The sequence below is a fragment of the Brassica napus genome, chromosome C2 (assembly GCF_020379485.1).
Source record: "Brassica napus cultivar Da-Ae chromosome C2, Da-Ae, whole genome shotgun sequence".
NCBI classification, from domain to species: Eukaryota; Viridiplantae; Streptophyta; class Magnoliopsida; order Brassicales; family Brassicaceae; genus Brassica; species Brassica napus.
In genome coordinates this window covers 32,425,532-32,442,677 of record NC_063445.1, presented here as the reverse complement: position 1 = coordinate 32,442,677, position 17,146 = coordinate 32,425,532, and the positions used below count along the sequence as shown (strand labels likewise).

The 17,146-nt window shown below is 35.3% G+C and overlaps 2 protein-coding genes and 2 long non-coding RNA genes across 4 annotated transcripts; all 4 read right to left on the bottom strand.

The window, feature by feature from the left end:
* Positions 1 to 722: 722 nt before the first annotated feature.
* On the bottom strand, positions 723 to 3,416 carry LOC125582062. Its single transcript, XR_007319911.1, has 2 exons — positions 1,213 to 3,416; positions 723 to 1,110 (listed from the first exon to the last, which is right to left on the bottom strand). It is a non-coding gene; the product is annotated as an uncharacterized LOC125582062 (long non-coding RNA).
* Positions 3,417 to 5,777: 2,361 nt separating this feature from the next.
* LOC111205228 lies at positions 5,778 to 6,645 on the bottom strand. Its single transcript, XM_022700751.2, has 2 exons — positions 6,422 to 6,645; positions 5,778 to 6,305 (listed from the first exon to the last, which is right to left on the bottom strand). Exons 1-2 carry the CDS (start codon positions 6,512 to 6,514, stop codon positions 5,817 to 5,819), a joined length of 582 nt encoding a protein of 193 aa, XP_022556472.1. The 5' UTR covers positions 6,515 to 6,645; the 3' UTR covers positions 5,778 to 5,816.
* A 4,811-nt stretch (positions 6,646 to 11,456) lies between these two features.
* LOC125582117 lies at positions 11,457 to 13,654 on the bottom strand. Its single transcript, XR_007319978.1, has 2 exons — positions 11,833 to 13,654; positions 11,457 to 11,748 (listed from the first exon to the last, which is right to left on the bottom strand). It is a non-coding gene; the product is annotated as an uncharacterized LOC125582117 (long non-coding RNA).
* Positions 13,655 to 14,770: 1,116 nt separating this feature from the next.
* LOC106398484 (uncharacterized protein At4g04775-like) lies at positions 14,771 to 15,250 on the bottom strand. The gene is made up of 2 exons (XM_013839031.1): positions 15,184 to 15,250; positions 14,771 to 15,030 (listed from the first exon to the last, which is right to left on the bottom strand). The coding sequence occupies exons 1-2, from the start codon at positions 15,248 to 15,250 to the stop codon at positions 14,771 to 14,773; spliced, it is 327 nt and encodes a 108-aa protein (XP_013694485.1).
* Positions 15,251 to 17,146: the final 1,896 nt, after the last annotated feature.

The window sequence follows — 17,146 nt, the reverse complement described above, 5'->3', positions numbered from 1 at the left end:
AAATTAAAGGTTCGGTACGATGTGGACGACTGAAATATACGTCGTCCGAGTAAATTAGTCAACATACGACTGAAATATAAGTCGTCCACACCCTAAACATAACCCCTAAACTTAATTATCTAATTAAAGACTTCATAAAATCAAATCAAACTTGAAAAGTGTTTACTATACACATATAGGTGAAAACTAATTTTTGAAAAAAACATTTTAGTTTTCCAAAATCTAACCCTAACAATACATACAATACTACAACATATGTTTGCCAAACTCCTAAACCAAAGTATTTCATGATTCACTACTTCCACTCATCTATCTTCAAAACAAATCAATTTTATCATATCTTAATTTATATCACTTAAAACTGTTTATAATTACTTGATTTTTATTTTTCACGCATCAAAATATTTTTTTACAAGATTTATAAATTATTTTTAAAATAAACCGGTACCAGACGACTTACACTTCAGTCGTCCAGACGACTTCCAACATCTCAGACGACTCAGACGATTTACTAGGGCTATATTCGTAAAAATGGCTTCTGTTTTTTTGTTTGGTCACAAGGGGCTGAGCTGTAATTTCACTAGGCTTTTAAGTTAGTTTTGCATTTGATTCAAGTTTGGGTATAGGTTTGGGGTTAAAATCAAGTTGTGGGTTAGTTTTGGCAAAAACCCCAAATTTTTATATGTCCATTTAATTTTGTAAAAGAAAATATATATTTCTGTAATAATAATATATACATATTAAATTTATATATTATGACTCCAGACAAAAATATTTCTGGCTCCGCCACTAACTATGATAATCTTTGGTTCTTGACCGTCTCGAGCAAAAGAACTAATATGACATTAACCATAACATGTTCGTACCTTTTGCTATAAATATTCATTAACATGGTCTAATACATAAATGCTAAGATTCAATTGGATTGCAAGGGATGAAGGAAGATACAGTACAAAGAATATGTACAATGATTTTATATATATATATATATATATATATATATCTTTAATGTGGTAACTTGTATAGTTTCCTCGACTCTACTTCGGTTGATGCTGCTCAGACTAGGATAAAGATGATGACAGTCCCAAATATGTGAATAGGAAGGCATGTCTGCAACAAAAGTAAAACATATATATGAAACTTAGCTTTAACTGCTAAAAAATGGGATCAGAGAATTAAAAAAAAAATTGAGAAGAGAGTCTCTTCTAGTACCAAGGATGAATTTGCTTTGAGTTTTAGAAGATTTTCTGAGATGAGCAGTAGCTTGTGCAGTTGCAGCATGTGAGTTATCAATGTTAAAGCTGATATCATCTGCCAAATAGACATTATAAAGTTTCTTAGACTAAGGTAGTAAAAGAGACATGGAAATTTATGATATACGGCTGTTAAGGTATATATATGAGTATAATTCAAATTTAAATAGCATGTGGCTGCAAGATATGAGGTAACACAACATGTCCAAACAGAGAAGATGGATTTAAAATGAGGTTTCATGACCATAACCGACTTTAGAAACTCTGTTAACCTAATTTTAAGATTGTATCTCACTGAGGCACAAAAGAAACTGCATTATTAAGTAAGCTCGTTGTAAAATTGGAATCGGGTAATGGAGAAAAATATTTGGTGAAGGAAATTTGGAATAGGGTAATGGCGAAAAATATTTCATTGCATTGAAATTCTATAGATACAAGGCAGCTCTTTGGAAATCCGTAATCGTAGCAATTAAGTAGTCAACCAAATAGGGAAATGAAACTCTATTAGATATATGTAGTAAAATAACATAAAACACACACATATGTATATATCTTACTTGTTTGAGATTATGTGCATGAATCCATTAGTGTGGAAGGAGATGAACAAACCGTCAAACACCCAATTTGGTAAATCAAAGAAAATGTGTAAACAACAAATGTAAATGTAATTGTTTAGATCTCACTGAAAACACTTGGCACATAATTCTTGTCCTTTTTCAATACTTATATCCTTAGGCCATCAATAATCTGCATTATTTAATTAGACATAAACCATCGTGAACAATCCTATTTCTCTTTAGATTCATGAATTCCATTTTATCTACTGAAAACAGCCAGTAAAACAACCAAAAAAATAGCCACCGAACATGGTGTATCTCACAGTAAAGAGTTAAGATATTACCGTGGAACTGAGACAAACGACGTGGACATAATAACTCGTGAAGACAGTCAATGCCATTCAAGAAGTCAGGCTATCAGGTTCCTTCTCTATTTGTATATGCTACCTCTGTTCTCTAACTCCGACCAGGTACGTGAAAATGAAGTGTAGCAGAAATGGCATAGAAAATGATTAATAGATAGATATGCAAGTTATGAAAAACGCAGAAGAAAGTTTTTATTGAGGAAAGAAAACAATGAACCTCTTGATAGTATCTGATTTCAAATCAGGCAACCGTCCTCCTCCATTATTACTCTCAATCTTGTCTCAAGCACACCTAAAGAGTAAGAGAAGTAACATGATCTGCAAACACAGTAGACCCATCTGAGAAATGGAGCTTCACAGGACGATCATGGTTACTCTCTACCACTCATCTTCGTGACCGTTCGAATCAACTGGATAACACCTTGAGGAAGAACATACGCCAAGTGATGGATAATGCTTAGATATCTTTTGGCTATGGGGACTTCTTTGCTAGAAACATCTGATGCTCACTCTCCGCCACGTAGTCAAGAGTCGAGAGATGATGTGTCTGAACATCGCAAAGATGATTTTTTTTCAAGCAACTTTCTGGACCATGTTACAAACCCGTCGACTTCATTCTCTCCTACTGCTGATTGAATCCCACTAAGCATCGAACCCAGATTTGGAGAACGACCCGAGACAACGGGAAGAAGAAGACCAAGTGGCAATTTCACAAGTATCAGCCAAACGTCTTGAATCGCCGTCGTTTTGATAGATCTATTTCCCATGATCTAACTCAATGAGAGCTTTGATTAGTTGATATACCATGAATTTGACATATTTTCATCCATGATTTATAGGTGTTTTTACTATCTATTATTATATTATAGAGTCTATTTATTATATTTATAAGATCCCGAGATGACCATCGAGTTAAGTGTTGATTTTGGAGCATTTTGGAGATATTTGGAGCATGCACCCGAGATGACCATCGAGCTCGACCACACCTGAACATCGATCGACAGCGAAGCGCGCAGAAAGCCTGTTTGGTCACAGCCGACTTGAAGCCCAAGTCTTCACCAATTTACAAGATTACCCATGACGAGTTTTAACTTAACTATATAAGCTTTGTCACCATGTTAGAGGCAAAGGAGTGCTTTTCTGTGTTTTTATTTTTATTACTTTCATCAAAAGGTTTTAGGATGTGATAGATTGGAGAGAAGATCCAAAGTTATAATTTGTGATTGGAACTCCATTAATATCTATTTTACTATTCTATGAAGTTTTCTAACCTAATTGCTTTCATGAATTGCTTGGCCGTGTCTGAGTAGTTTCACTGTTAGATTTAAGGTTTAAATAGGTTATGAGGGATTAGCCTCAACTATAGATTGTTGAGTTGTGGTAATTATCATTAGTATTGTTCATTAATGTATGTAGAACTTGCCCTAGGATTGATAGATAAAAGCGAGAGCTTCTTTCTCATCCTGAAAACATTCTAACTGAGCTAAGTTTCTTGCTAAGAGTAAGGTGAGAGCTAATCTAGTGAGCTTAGTAAGCATTCTTCAACCCGCGCATAAAGCTTAACTAGAAGCGCGTCGATCGATATTCATATTGGATAATCGATCGACGGAGCAAAAGGGGTATCGATCGACATCCCTATAGGATCATCGATCGACACTGCTATTGATCGAACACATTTGTTTGGGTCATTAGATCTAGTTAATAGACAAGTTCAAACATGTGATAGCTGATGGATTTGTTGAATTGATAGTTGAGCTTTACATTATCATGCATGCAACTCATTAGGCATCTGTAGGATTATAATTCCAAGTTTCCTGAATAGAAACCCTAAGTCTAGCTATTTCCTTTTAAGCACCAAAAACCTCAACCAATCAATTTAGCAATTACTTGCTCAACCAAAACTGCAAATTTACATTTTAAATCTTGAAAACTTCCTACTTAACCAATCATATTAGATCCATTAGGTTCCCTAGCTCCCTGTGAATTCGATCCCTAAGTACTACAACTCGATCTCTTATTTGAGAGAGTATAAATCACTCCTTAGGGTAATTTGAGTGATATCAAATTTAGCGCCGTTGCCGGGGAGCTTTGATCGCCTATTGATTTAATTTTTGTTAAGTTTCTGACATAAATTTTTTTCTTGGATTTTCAGGTACATGCCCAGCAGTACTAGAAGCAACAAGGAAACTCAACTACTATTCTCACAAGATCATGCAAGCTTGGAGTGTTCAATCCGCAAAAAAGCACGCTCCTCATCGATCGATAACACCACATGTTCATCGATCGATTTCTGTCAACCACCATCGACCCAGACACTAGTCCCGTCGACCGACACTCACTCACCACTATCGACCGAAGACACTCATCTTCCGTCGACTGACATCTTCCATCCGACATCGATCGATCCTTCAGTCCGAACATCGATCGATACTGAGCCGCGAGACATGGTTGCTACTTTGATACTTGTACGAGATGATAGAGGAAACCTGCATGACCAGGAAGGTCATCTGCGTAATGCAGCAAGTCAGAGGATAGATGCTTAGGGGGCTGCAATCCCTGAGTCCGATACTGATGTTACATGTGCTACTCCACCTATAGATGAGGCTGCTCGAACCAGAACGTTGGCTGACTACAACCGTCCAGATCAGTTCTACACCAACCGATCAGCCATTCGTCCTCCTACTATTCAGAGGGATTTCGAGTTAAAGCCACAGTACTACACATTCGTGGGACAGACACCCTACTATGGGTTATCTCACGAGCATCCTATGTACCATCTGGAGAGGTTCGAGTATCTTATATCTACTATTAAAGTCGAGGGAGTCTCTGAAGACTACCTCCTATGCAAGCTCTTCAAGTATTCACTTGATGGAAATGCTTCGCATTGGCTTAAGTAGTTACCACCACGATCTCTGGCATCTTGGGGCGCCATCAAGAATGCATTCTTATGCAACTTCTTCGATGAAGCGCGTGCTGAAGACATGAGGAGCAAGATTGCTACATTCACTCAGGAGCCTGTAGAGTCATTCAAAAGCTCCAGGATCAGATTCAAATCTTATCAGAGAGACTGTCCACACCATGGATTCAATGAAGTACAGTTGGTCTGTACTTTCTACAGAGGCATCGCGGTGCAGTACCAGATGGCTCTTGATGCTTCCAGCAATGAGAACTTCAACACCAAAAATCCAGAGGAGGCAGTGAAGGTTATTGAGATCCTAGCATCTAGCAGCAACACCAAGAACACTGACTTTGAGAAGAAGAAATCTGCCACCATCCTTGGAAATGATCAGATGGATGAGGTGAAAGCAAAGTTGGACAGTGTTCACAAGCTACCAATCTATTACGTAACCAAGGCTCTCCTGGATGCGGAAACCCGCTATAGCCATTTAGAGAGGCTGGCCTTAGCCTTGCTAGTCGCTGCTCGCAAGCTCCGACCCTTCATATTTCAACTATTTAGATCAAATAAGAAAGAGAGACTGTGAAAACCTTAAAAAGAGACACTTCATATTCTCACTGCATTGTTTAGTATTTTTGATATTTAATTATTCCAAATTTCTATTTTATTTAGCTAAAATAATCAGAGATGATATTTTCTTTTCATAAAATCAATGGAAGAGATTCTTACAAAACTTGTGAGCAACTCAACAAGCAAACCTAAGTGTAAACACTATGATTACAGTGGCAGCTCTGAAGTAAACTTCCTTGATGCCTCTCTCCACATTCTTTATGATTTCATCTCCCTTCAAACTTGAGCATTGCTTGTTTGCTTTCCTAATCACCTCTCTGAGTATATTTACAGCCCATGACAGTAATACCAAACTGAAACCAAGTCCAGTGTCTACAAACTTGTTTGCGCAAAAGGGTACACGCCTTGAAGCAAGCCTATAGACAACTGAGAACAGCACAGCGATTCCAGCTCCAGCGGCGGTGATGGAAAACTGAGTAAGAATCTCGGATATCTCTCTGCTTGATCTCTGTATTGTTGTTTGTTTGTGTTGATGATCATTGCCTATCATTAAAGACAAAAGGCTCTCGTAAGCATGGAGATGGTTCCTTTTGTAGAGGTCTCTCTCTTTAGTTTTCCTCTTCATGGAGATGGTTCCGTGTTTCACAAGATAAGACTGGCTCTTCTACATCAATACATTAACAATTAACACAATCAGACAAGAACCAACAAGGTTCAGAACGAAATATGCGAATCAAAGATGGTAACTTTACACGAACCCACACGAAATGAATAAGTTACCTTGATGATGATATCGGCGTTATTGAGCTCATAAGGAAGACCAAGGCCAGCTATTGAGTAGCCATAAGAAGTCATGAAGCAAAGCTTTATCATTTTTTTGTTTCTTGTCTGACTGTTTGAAGAGAGCTCTGTTCCTGTCTTCTCTTTACTTGTTGAATAGAAATAAGCAAAGCTTATCGAATTTAATGAATCTTGTCTATTTTTTTTGGCTGTAACGAATTTCAAGATTCTTTTTTTGTTTCGCGACCTACATTTATTCAATTAACTCTAATGATGGGTTTTGTAACCTAATTGTGGGCAAAGGTTAAATCTTTGAGAGAGCTGTGGCCAATAATAAACACAATTAAGTATAAGTCTTCTTCAGAGTTTAATTAATGTATGAAAGCAACAGTAACCAAAGGACCCAAATTTCTTCCACCAAACATCTACAACAACGAAAGCTTCTATCTTTTTCTTACAATAGGAACAAGAGACAAAAACAAAAAAAAACAAAAAAAAAGTGGGCTACATAGCCTACATTAACCTCGGAGGACCACTTTGATGCGTGCATTGTTGACTTAAGCTTTAAAGATAGCTTGAGTAATAAGTTATCATAATCCTATCGAATTATTGGTGGTAAGAGGATTAAGATTACTTTGTATATTTAGGAGTATAGTCTCCCATACGTTATGCACCTTGAGGGCTACTCTGACTCTCATAGTACATAACGTTTAGTTAGTAGTATTGAACATCATGAAGCCAGGAACATATGATGAAGATAAGAATGATCCGGCTAGTGCTCTCCTTTTTCAATCCATACAGAGTTACTAATATTATAAGTTAGAAACCTCAAAAGCAGTTTTGGAAGCAATAAAAGCAAGACATGTAGAAGCTAATAGAGTAAAAGACGCCATGCAACAAATCTTTATGACCAATATTGATAGAATGAAGATGAAAGAAACTGACATGATTGATGATTTTGTTAGTGAACTTTTGGAGTTATCCACGAAATCAGAAACTTTGGGAAAGAATATTGAAGAATCAAAGTTCGTTAAGAAATTTTTTAATAGTCTACTACGAAAGAAATATATACATACATATATTATTGCTGCTCTTGAACAAATTCTTGACTTTAATACAACACGTTTTGAGGATATTGTAGGAAGATTGAAATCTTATGAGGAAATGATTTGTGATGAGGATAAACAAGGTATCAAGGAAAACTTATGAGGCTAACATGGTTTCATCACCGTATAAAGAAAGTTACAATTCGGGAAGAGGTAGAAACCAAGGTGGACGTTTTCTTAACAGAGGAAGGGGGCATGGAAGCTACGGCAGCCAACAAAACTCGAGTTACAGACAAGGAAAGGATAAATCCAAAATGGTGTGCTATCGATGTGACAAAATAGGGCATTATACGTTCAACTGTCCCAGTAGGTTACTTAAGCTCCAAGAAACGCATGAGAAATGAGAATGATGATGCAAATACACAAGAAGCTGATAATGATGCATGAGGTGGTGTACCTCAATGAAGAGAACATAACACCAAGCAAGTTTGAAACGCACTCAGATATAGACAATATGTGGTATTTAGACAATGGAGGTAGTAACCACATGACTGAAAATCGTGCATACTTTTCTAAAATTGATGAGAGGGTCACGAGAAAGATAAGGTTTGGCGACGATTCTTGTATGTATATAAAAGGAAAAGGCTCAATCCTTTTTATATGTAAAGATGTCCAACGAAATATCTCAGGAATCAATTGCTCCAGTACTCCTGTCCGGAAAAAAAAATTCTCAGATACTCCTGCCCGAAGCTGCCCGGATTAGAAAATAGATAAATCTTTAATTAAATCCAAAAAATTATTAAAAGACCACGGAACCAACAGAATTTTGCGTATTTACAACCCAACCAGGACCATTTCCCGGACCATCCAGACCCGATCCATAAAATTCGGATTTCTTTTTTCTTAACTTTCGACAACTTTGTACGAGTTGGTGTAATTGTAAATCTTGGTGTAACTGTACAGCGTATAAGACTGGGACTAATATAAACTGTATCAATTACAAAGTTATTCTAAATTCAACTAAGTCGCACTTTTTGATTTGCAAAGTTCAACTAGTTTTGATTGTATCTTTTACATTTGCATTATGTTCTTTTATGGAGACAGTGTTGTTAATAATAAATAAAGATTAATTTATAGAGAAAAACTAAAGACATTATATTATATGAAATGTATTTTACATAAACGTCGTAAAAGTAAATAAAAAGTACATGCCATAACTCATAAACACACAGCTAATCTTCAACTGGCCAGTAGCCAGCGGTCAAGTGAATATCATTGCAGAAGTCCCAAGCTGCACATTGCCAGAAACAACGATTGCATGTCCACCGTGTTCTAGATCCATCTAAGGACACTACAAACACCGGTTCTATTACTACGGAGCACCAACAATCATGTGAGATGTTGGGATTTATTCTTTCCAGTAGAGACATAAACACCTCAGGTTTTTCGTAACCCTAATGGCCTGAGGATACCGAAGTCGTGATCATGTAATTCATCCGATCAACAAATTCACGACTAAAGCTAGGATAGTTGTGAACAAATCCTCTAGGATCAACACTAAACGCTAAGTTCAGCATTCCATCTACATACTTGGCCCACAACAATCCTCTCTCACCAGCAAGACGGATTTTTTACCTTCCTTCATCAAGTAAATGGAGGACGAAGAACTCATACATACCTCGCATGTAGATGGCCTCTAGATTACCGGCTTGGTAGCACCTAAGCCTGAATGTCCTTAAAGCATTAGCCTCATCAATCAAGTCATTCAAGTTAAAGAGATCTTCATATCGGTAGAAGTATTCTTCTCTGCCAATTTGATTGAACTGGGAGAAAGCAATTCTTACACTACCGAAGTCCCGAAGATGGCTTGTTGCTACCTTGGAGAGAATTTTATGAAACATGGAAGGAGGGAGAGAAGCCAAGTTACTTTTCGAAATGGAGAGATTTTTGTTTAATCAAGTAAATGGAGAGATTTTCGTTTTACTTATTTGGAGAAGGTGAAAAACCCTTTTATAATGGGGATGATCCTCTAACCGACATACACGTAGTATGGAAGTTCAACTAACATGTAGAGAAAAGTATAAACTGAGTATTTATTACCCCACTTAAGGGTGATTTGATAGACGCCCCGAGAAGACACGAGTTCAGAAGACATCACTTCTCAGTGCGCATGGGTTGGATTTGAAACTTTGAAAAACTCTAATCGATAAAGATATATAACTGTGTATAAGTAAGTGAAAGTAACTGATTTAGATTATCTAAATTCATGAAACTAAGCACAATTTTAAAATTTTGATTGTCTCAATATATGAAACTATGTAAAACGTTAAGAAAATGAGATATTTTGTAACTTTATTTCATGTTATTTAATAAATGAAAATAGTAATATTTTGTAACTTTATTTAATGTATTTAATTCTCGACTTATTACCCCAACTATTCTACAAGTTGTAACTCTTCCACTTAAGGGGAGACAGCGCGACGAGACACGAGTTCAGAAGACACGACTTCTCTCTCTTGCAGTCGCATCTCTTGGAATTGGAACTGGAACTTTGAATAGCTTTAACTTATTAAGATTTATGACTATGTATAAGTAAGTGAAACTGAGTTATTTAGATTGTCTAAATTTATGAAACTAAGAAAAATGTAACAATTTAGATTGTATAAATATTTGAAACTATGTAAAACTTAACGAAATTTAGATAGTGTCTTGTTATATTTTGATAGAAATGATCGGTATCCAAAACTTATTATACTTAGTGGATATATTTAATGACGGGAACAAGCAGTATAGGAGATAATAAATGTAAATGTTAGTACTTAGTTTGGAAAAAAAACCTGTAGTTAATGATTCAAGCATCGGCGTGTCCATTTAAGGGTGATTTGATATACTCCCCGAGAAAGCAAGACTTCTCTCACACGCCTTCTGACTGCAACAGTCGCATGTTTGGAATTTGGAAATTTGTATAACTTTAATTTATTAAGATTTATAACTATGTATAAGTAAGTGAAAATGAGTTATTTAGATTGTCTAAATTTAAGAAACTAAGAAAAACGTAACAATTTAGATTGTATAAATATTTGAAACTATGTAAAACCTAACGAAATTTAGATAGTATCTTGTTATATTTTGATAGAAATGATCAGTATCCAAAACTTATTATACTTAGTGGATATATTTAATGAAAGAAACTAGCAGTATAGGAGATAATAAATGTAAAAGTTAGTATTTAGTTTGGGAAAAACATGTAATTAATGATAATGATGGACTCCGCGAAATAACTGCATGTCTCGAATGAAAAAGTCTCTTATAATAATAATTACACTTGCATTTCAACGCCACAACACTACACCGTCTACAATCAGGGATTCCTACAATCATCATTACCATTGCATTTAAACTCCACCACAGTAAGTTAAATCGTCTTCTTCAGTCCGGATATAACATTTCTCTGCAAAATTCACCAAAATGAAAAGCAAAGAAAGGATTCATCATCTCCTCTCTCAACAAACAAGATGACACACTACAATAAACTTTCTGAAGTTTCTTATAACCCCCAAGATCATGTCTTGGCGTTTCAGAGGCAAAATACACAGGATCTACCATTTCTATTCATATGTTACCAGCAGTGGGCCTTTCTATAAATATGTCCTAGCAGATGAAGAGGTACGTGTTAAATCATCATCTCTCGAGTTTCTAATAGCACTACAAAAAATATGTACATTGTTAGCGCTGGAAATATGCTATATTAGATGTTTGATAGCGAATTCATAAATGCTATGTATACGGCATCAATCATAGATACCCTTACTATAATAGCATTTTTTGAACGCTACAAAATATGCAGATACAATAGCAATACTTAAACGCTGTTATTAACTTTAGCTATAGCACTATTTTCGTTCTATGATAGGTTTTTTCTACAGTAAACCAATAATAATTTTAAATAAAAATAAAATAATTGAAATAAAACAGACATTTTTTTAAAATTAAAAATAAAATAAATTTTATTTATAAATTAAAATGGGTTTACATATAAATTTCGGTTTACAAAACAAACCAAAATTAAACACTAAAGTCAAACCAGCACAATTTCCCCAACTTGGTTTACACTAAACCAAATCTGAAAAAACCTAAACCTAAAAAAATAAGAGTCCAGCCGCAATAGCTTCCTCTTCTTCTTCCACCGTCAAAGTCTTCAACCACTGTCCCGTCAAGGTCTTCTTCCACCACCGTGAAGGTCTTCAATCATTGTCCCATCAACGAAGAATGGAGGTTAATCTACAAAAATTGGAACAAAACAAGTCAGATTCACCAAAACAAATCAGATTAAAAAGATAGAAAGAGAGAGATATATATATATACATATATATATATATAGGACCGTGGTGGTGGTGAAGAGTGCGACGGAATCGAAGGGAGTAGTGGTGGTGACGAGCGCGTCGGTGGTGGTGCTGGTGAGACGGGAACGAGCTAGAGACCGGTGACCATGAGGGCGAGTTCGAGACCGACCGTCGCATCTTCTTCTTTCTCTGCATCTCCGAGCTCTATCTCCTCTCTCTGTTCCACCACTTCGCTTGGTCTCTGTCGCACAATCAGAAGGCGGACAGCTTGATTGATGAATCTGTGTTGTGTGTGAGAGAAATGAACGATTGAAGAAGAAAGCAAAAGTCGCGTAAGATCGAGAGAAACAAATAGACCAAGAATCAATCTGGTCATTGATTAAAATATAATCGATGGTTAAAATTAGTGATCCACACCATCGTTATCTCGCCAATAGAAAACAAGGATCAAAAGAAGTTAGATTTCCCTTATTATTTTTTGTCGTAGAAGGCTTAACGACACGGGTTTTTAAATTTGCAGTTTAAATCATATGAATTAAATTAATGATTTTAAATGATTATGATTCAAGTTTTTAAATCTTAATGAATGCTTATATATTTTGTAGGTATGATTTAATTTATATAATTAAAAGCTATTATGAATTTAGTTAGATTCATTTAAAGATTAGTGTTTAAGATATAAGTTTGGAGTATGAGATATAGGGTTTAGAATTAAGATTTTGGATTAAAATTTGAAAAGTATTAGATTGAAATATTATGTTTTAGATCTGTGTTTTAATTTTAAGAATTTAGATTTGAAGTTTATTTTTAGTGGATGTAAAGTTTATGTTTGAAATTAGAGTTTAGAGTATAGAGTTTGATTGAAAATTTAAATTATTTTGTTTTGGAAGCTATAGACTAAGATTGAGAATATTAAATTTTGAGTTTAAATTTAAGATTTGAGATTATAGTATGAAAACATTCGAGTTTAAAGTTTATGTTAAGAATTTAGGCCTCTAAGGTTTAAAAGTAGGTTTAGGGTTTCAACTTACCCACTTCATTCCAGGTATGATTTCGGGTTTGATTATAGATTTATTTAGGAAATGATAGTTTGAGATTAAGAAGATTAAATTTTGAGTTTAATTTTTAAGATTTGAAGTTATAATATGATAAGATTAGAGTTTTAAGGGTTGTCTTTAGATTTTAGGGTTTAGAATCATGTTTAGGTTTAGGGTCCAATTAGTTTTTCTTAACGTTAGAAAAATGCTATTATATGTCTTCGATCGCATTACTAAAACCGCTTAAATATTATCTTTGGCGCTTAAGTCAATTTCCCGGTAACTATTGGCGGAATCAATGGTTTATCCTCCCGCTCACTTAATTTTTAAAATAGCATTAATTAAGTGCTATTTTAGGTTTCAGTCTATCATAGCGTTTTTCTAAGGCTATTATATAATTCGGAAATTTTTAACTAATCTACAATAGCAGTTTAGTAAAACGTGTTATAACAATCTGCTATCAATGAAGACTTTTTTTGTAGTGTAGCATGTAACCGTGAAAAATAAAAACTTGATCCTTGTGCTTTATTTATGTAGGGAACCAAGATGGAGATGACCATTTATGGGAATTCTGTTAGGTTTTGAGGCGTAGAGAAGCAAGAGGGAAAATTGGTGGAAATCTTTCGAGTAGAAGTAAACCGTTCCTATCCAGGTTTCCAGGCAACTAACTCTCGGTTCAATCTATCTGCTACAAGCAATACGCAAGTCCACATCATCGATCCTCTGAACAATCGGCTTTTCATGGACTTCAAGAACATCCATGCAATCCCTCACATGGACCACAGGGACCGAAACTATCCCATAGTTATGAATGCTACTAGAATTAAAATATATTCACATGTCTTGGATTCGGAACTTTGTATAGCTTTAATGAATTAAAAATATAACTATGTATAAGTAAGTGAAACTAAGTGATTTAGATTGTCTAAATTTATGAAACTAAGAAAAACGTAACACTTATCTGGTAGATACAATGGGAGTGGTCTTCAACACGGAAGCTCATTTTGATGACCCTGCAAGTCCAAGGATGGTGTTGTACATAAGGGACAACATGTAAGTAGAAAGTAACATATGATCAAAGCAAAATTTATCTATACTGCAAAATTTATCTATACTGTAATATATCTGAATAGTGACAGTCAGATAAAATGTGTTGCAACTGGCGCTCATGCTTATGCCTTCCGGGATGGTCTTGAAAACATGAAGGGTCGTGGACAAGTGATTGTGGTCCTTAAGATGTGGAGGGTCTGCAAATTTTTGAGTAAGTGTAGTTTATGAGTATGTGATCTCTGCAAAATTTTTGAGTAAGTGATAGTTGGGTAAAACGTTTACTAAACTCATTTACACAGGTTATTTTGGTCCTCCTAATCTATGGCTTGAGACCGAGGGTGGATTGTCTGACTTCAGGTTCAATCCGCGTTTGCCGGAGGTTGAGGAGTTCAGGCAGTCGCTACTAAGCAGTGACCCTTATTTTCAGCGATATGAGGCTGTAGGTCTTTTGTAAATCTTGTTTTTCTCAATGTTCTCCATCTTTGTACGTGTCTTAAACTTGGTGAAACTTTGTTTAAATGCTGGTGAAACTATGTCAAATGTTGGTGAAACATCGTGGTTTTACCTTTTTCAATTTTCCAACTTCGAAAAAATAGATGAACTACAAATTCGTGCCCGTATAAACAGGTAAAAATTTGTGTTTTCACTTAATCAATTGTCCAACTTTGTAAAACTTAGACAAAGTTGAAATTCGTTTTCGTATAAATAGGTCAGACTTTGTGTTACTTTCACTTTCTCAATTGTCTAACATCGTAAAAATTATAGAAACTTTTTTGATAGATCAAACTACATAGTTATCCAACTTCGCATAACTTAGGAGAAACTTACAAAAAACTTAGAAAAAACAGAAAGTAGCTGGAAGACTCTTAGGAATTACTTCTTGTACATCATAATTCCTAGAACTAAAACGACAGCAAGAATAACACAACCTCCTGATATCTTTATCTTGGGCTCCATTATTTTGGGACCTTCACTGAGTTCACTTTCACTCCTTATTGTTGCTTTGAGAAATTGAACTTCTTCTTCTAGCTTTCGAACTTGGTTGTCCAACTGTTGTATCTCATTGGTGAAAGCTTCGTCAACCCATTTGAAGACGTGATTGTCATTCTCAAGATACAACGGATTAAACGTACCTTTAAAACAAGAACGAGTAAGCCTTCAATAACAAAAGCTAAACGTATGTACCCTTAGTGATGCCGCATAGATACACCGATAATACCGGCGATATGGGTTTTGATTGGTTTTGGAGATGAGCTCGGTGATGCCCACCCCGCACCAACACTTACTAGGTATTCCCGGAGTTCGTACTCGTCTACGACCACTGGTCGTGGAAGATGAAGCGGACATCTCCATTATTTCTCTCTCGGGGTTGGGGGGAGTTCGAATGGGAGAGAGATAAATTAGGGAAGAGAGAGAAAGAAGAAGATAGCCAATGGGGAAAACCAAAAAAAAAGTCTTTAACACTTCGATTAAACGATTTTGAGGTTTTATCAAACTAGGAAGAGGGAAATTCGAAATTCGAAAAGCGGGGTGGAAAATTTTATCCAAGGATTTTTGTGGTCGAAGTTTCACCAGGTTTTTAATTTTACAGAAAACATCAAAGTTGTACTTTTTAATTATTTCCATTTATATTAGTTATACTCTACTTGAATGACTGATTTTATAGTTATACCAATTATATTATGTTTCCTTGGTTCATTTCTCATACGATCATGTACAAATAAACTTGATTTCCTACCAGTAGCAAATTTTAAAATGTAACGAGGTGAGTATTAACGAAAAAGCTATGAAAACTCAGTGTATTTCCTAAGTGATTGCTAACAAGCATTGAAATTAAATTTTTATAATTCTGATTAAATCATAATTTTAATAATAAATCACCATCTTATCTTATTACTTTCATGACTTATTAACAAGTTTAGAATTTACAATCATATTACTCAGTTTACCTATCGTAGTTATACCAGTAAAGGAAAAAAGTTTCACTTGGTTGTACAACACACAAATACAAATTTCACCTCACAGTGTTTCCATACGATAAAAACATCAAAACTGACAGCGAAAGGCTTACAACCTACTTCACATCAAAACTGAAAGCGAAAGGCTTACAACCTACTTCACATCAAAACTGAAATTAAAAGGTTTACAACCTACTCATGTTCTGTTTCTTCTGGGGGTGTTCATCGTGTTCCAAACTAGTGCCTACATTCTCTTCTTCTCCGTATCCACTCTCACGCTCGCTATAATTCCTACTACATGAGCTTTCTCCAACTCTTGATAATTGCTCGGTTATTTGAACTATTTACAATTCTTGGATGTCTTCCACATGCAAAATACTTCTTCTTTGCTCTCTATCCACTGATGTTAGATAAATAAACACATCTTCATCATCCAAAATATATGATTGCCTCTTAGGTTCCACTACCAATGGAATGTAACCCAAATTGAGCTTCTTCGTTAACGGATCTATTCCAATCTTCCTGCATATCCTCTCCTTCAACAATGAATAAGTGATTTCCTCCAATTATGATGTCTTAAAGGATATAGCATACAAACGAGCATCGGTTGGAATCCATTCATAATCATCTCCAGCCTTCGAATAATGTCCATCATAATCAAAGTGTATGTTCGTCGAAAAAAGACACATTGTCTGCAATATAAAAAAATTAAACCATTAAAGTTATACATGGTTATACAGTTATACCATTAAAGTTATACTTCGTTATACCATGTTACAGAGTTTTTTTAGTAATCAGACCGTATAATCTAACCAAGTTTCAGAGTTCTAGATGTTTCTCTGAAAACCAAATAGTAATCAGCTTTCTTTGATTCAATCATCTTTTCCTTCCTGACATTCAATCATACAGTTGGTGATTATCCAATTGAGTAATAGACAGACCATCCACACTTTCCGATCCTTATACACAAATGAATAAGAAAATTTCCATTACTACGAATCGAGTCTTCAATTCCAAATTGTAATCAGCTTTGATTCCCGACATGCAATTATATAGTTGTTGATTATTGAATTCCCTAATAAACAGACCATCCAAACTTTCCGATCCTCGACTAGTTCATACACAAATATGAAATCTTATATCCAAATCGGAATCCCTGTGAATTGAGTTAATCGTCTATGAGTGGTGGATGACGGTTCTAAAACGATTTGAGACATACCCTGCAAAACGGAATCAATAGCTCAATGATTCAGCATCCAAGCGACGAAACCGAGTTGGCAATTCGATGATA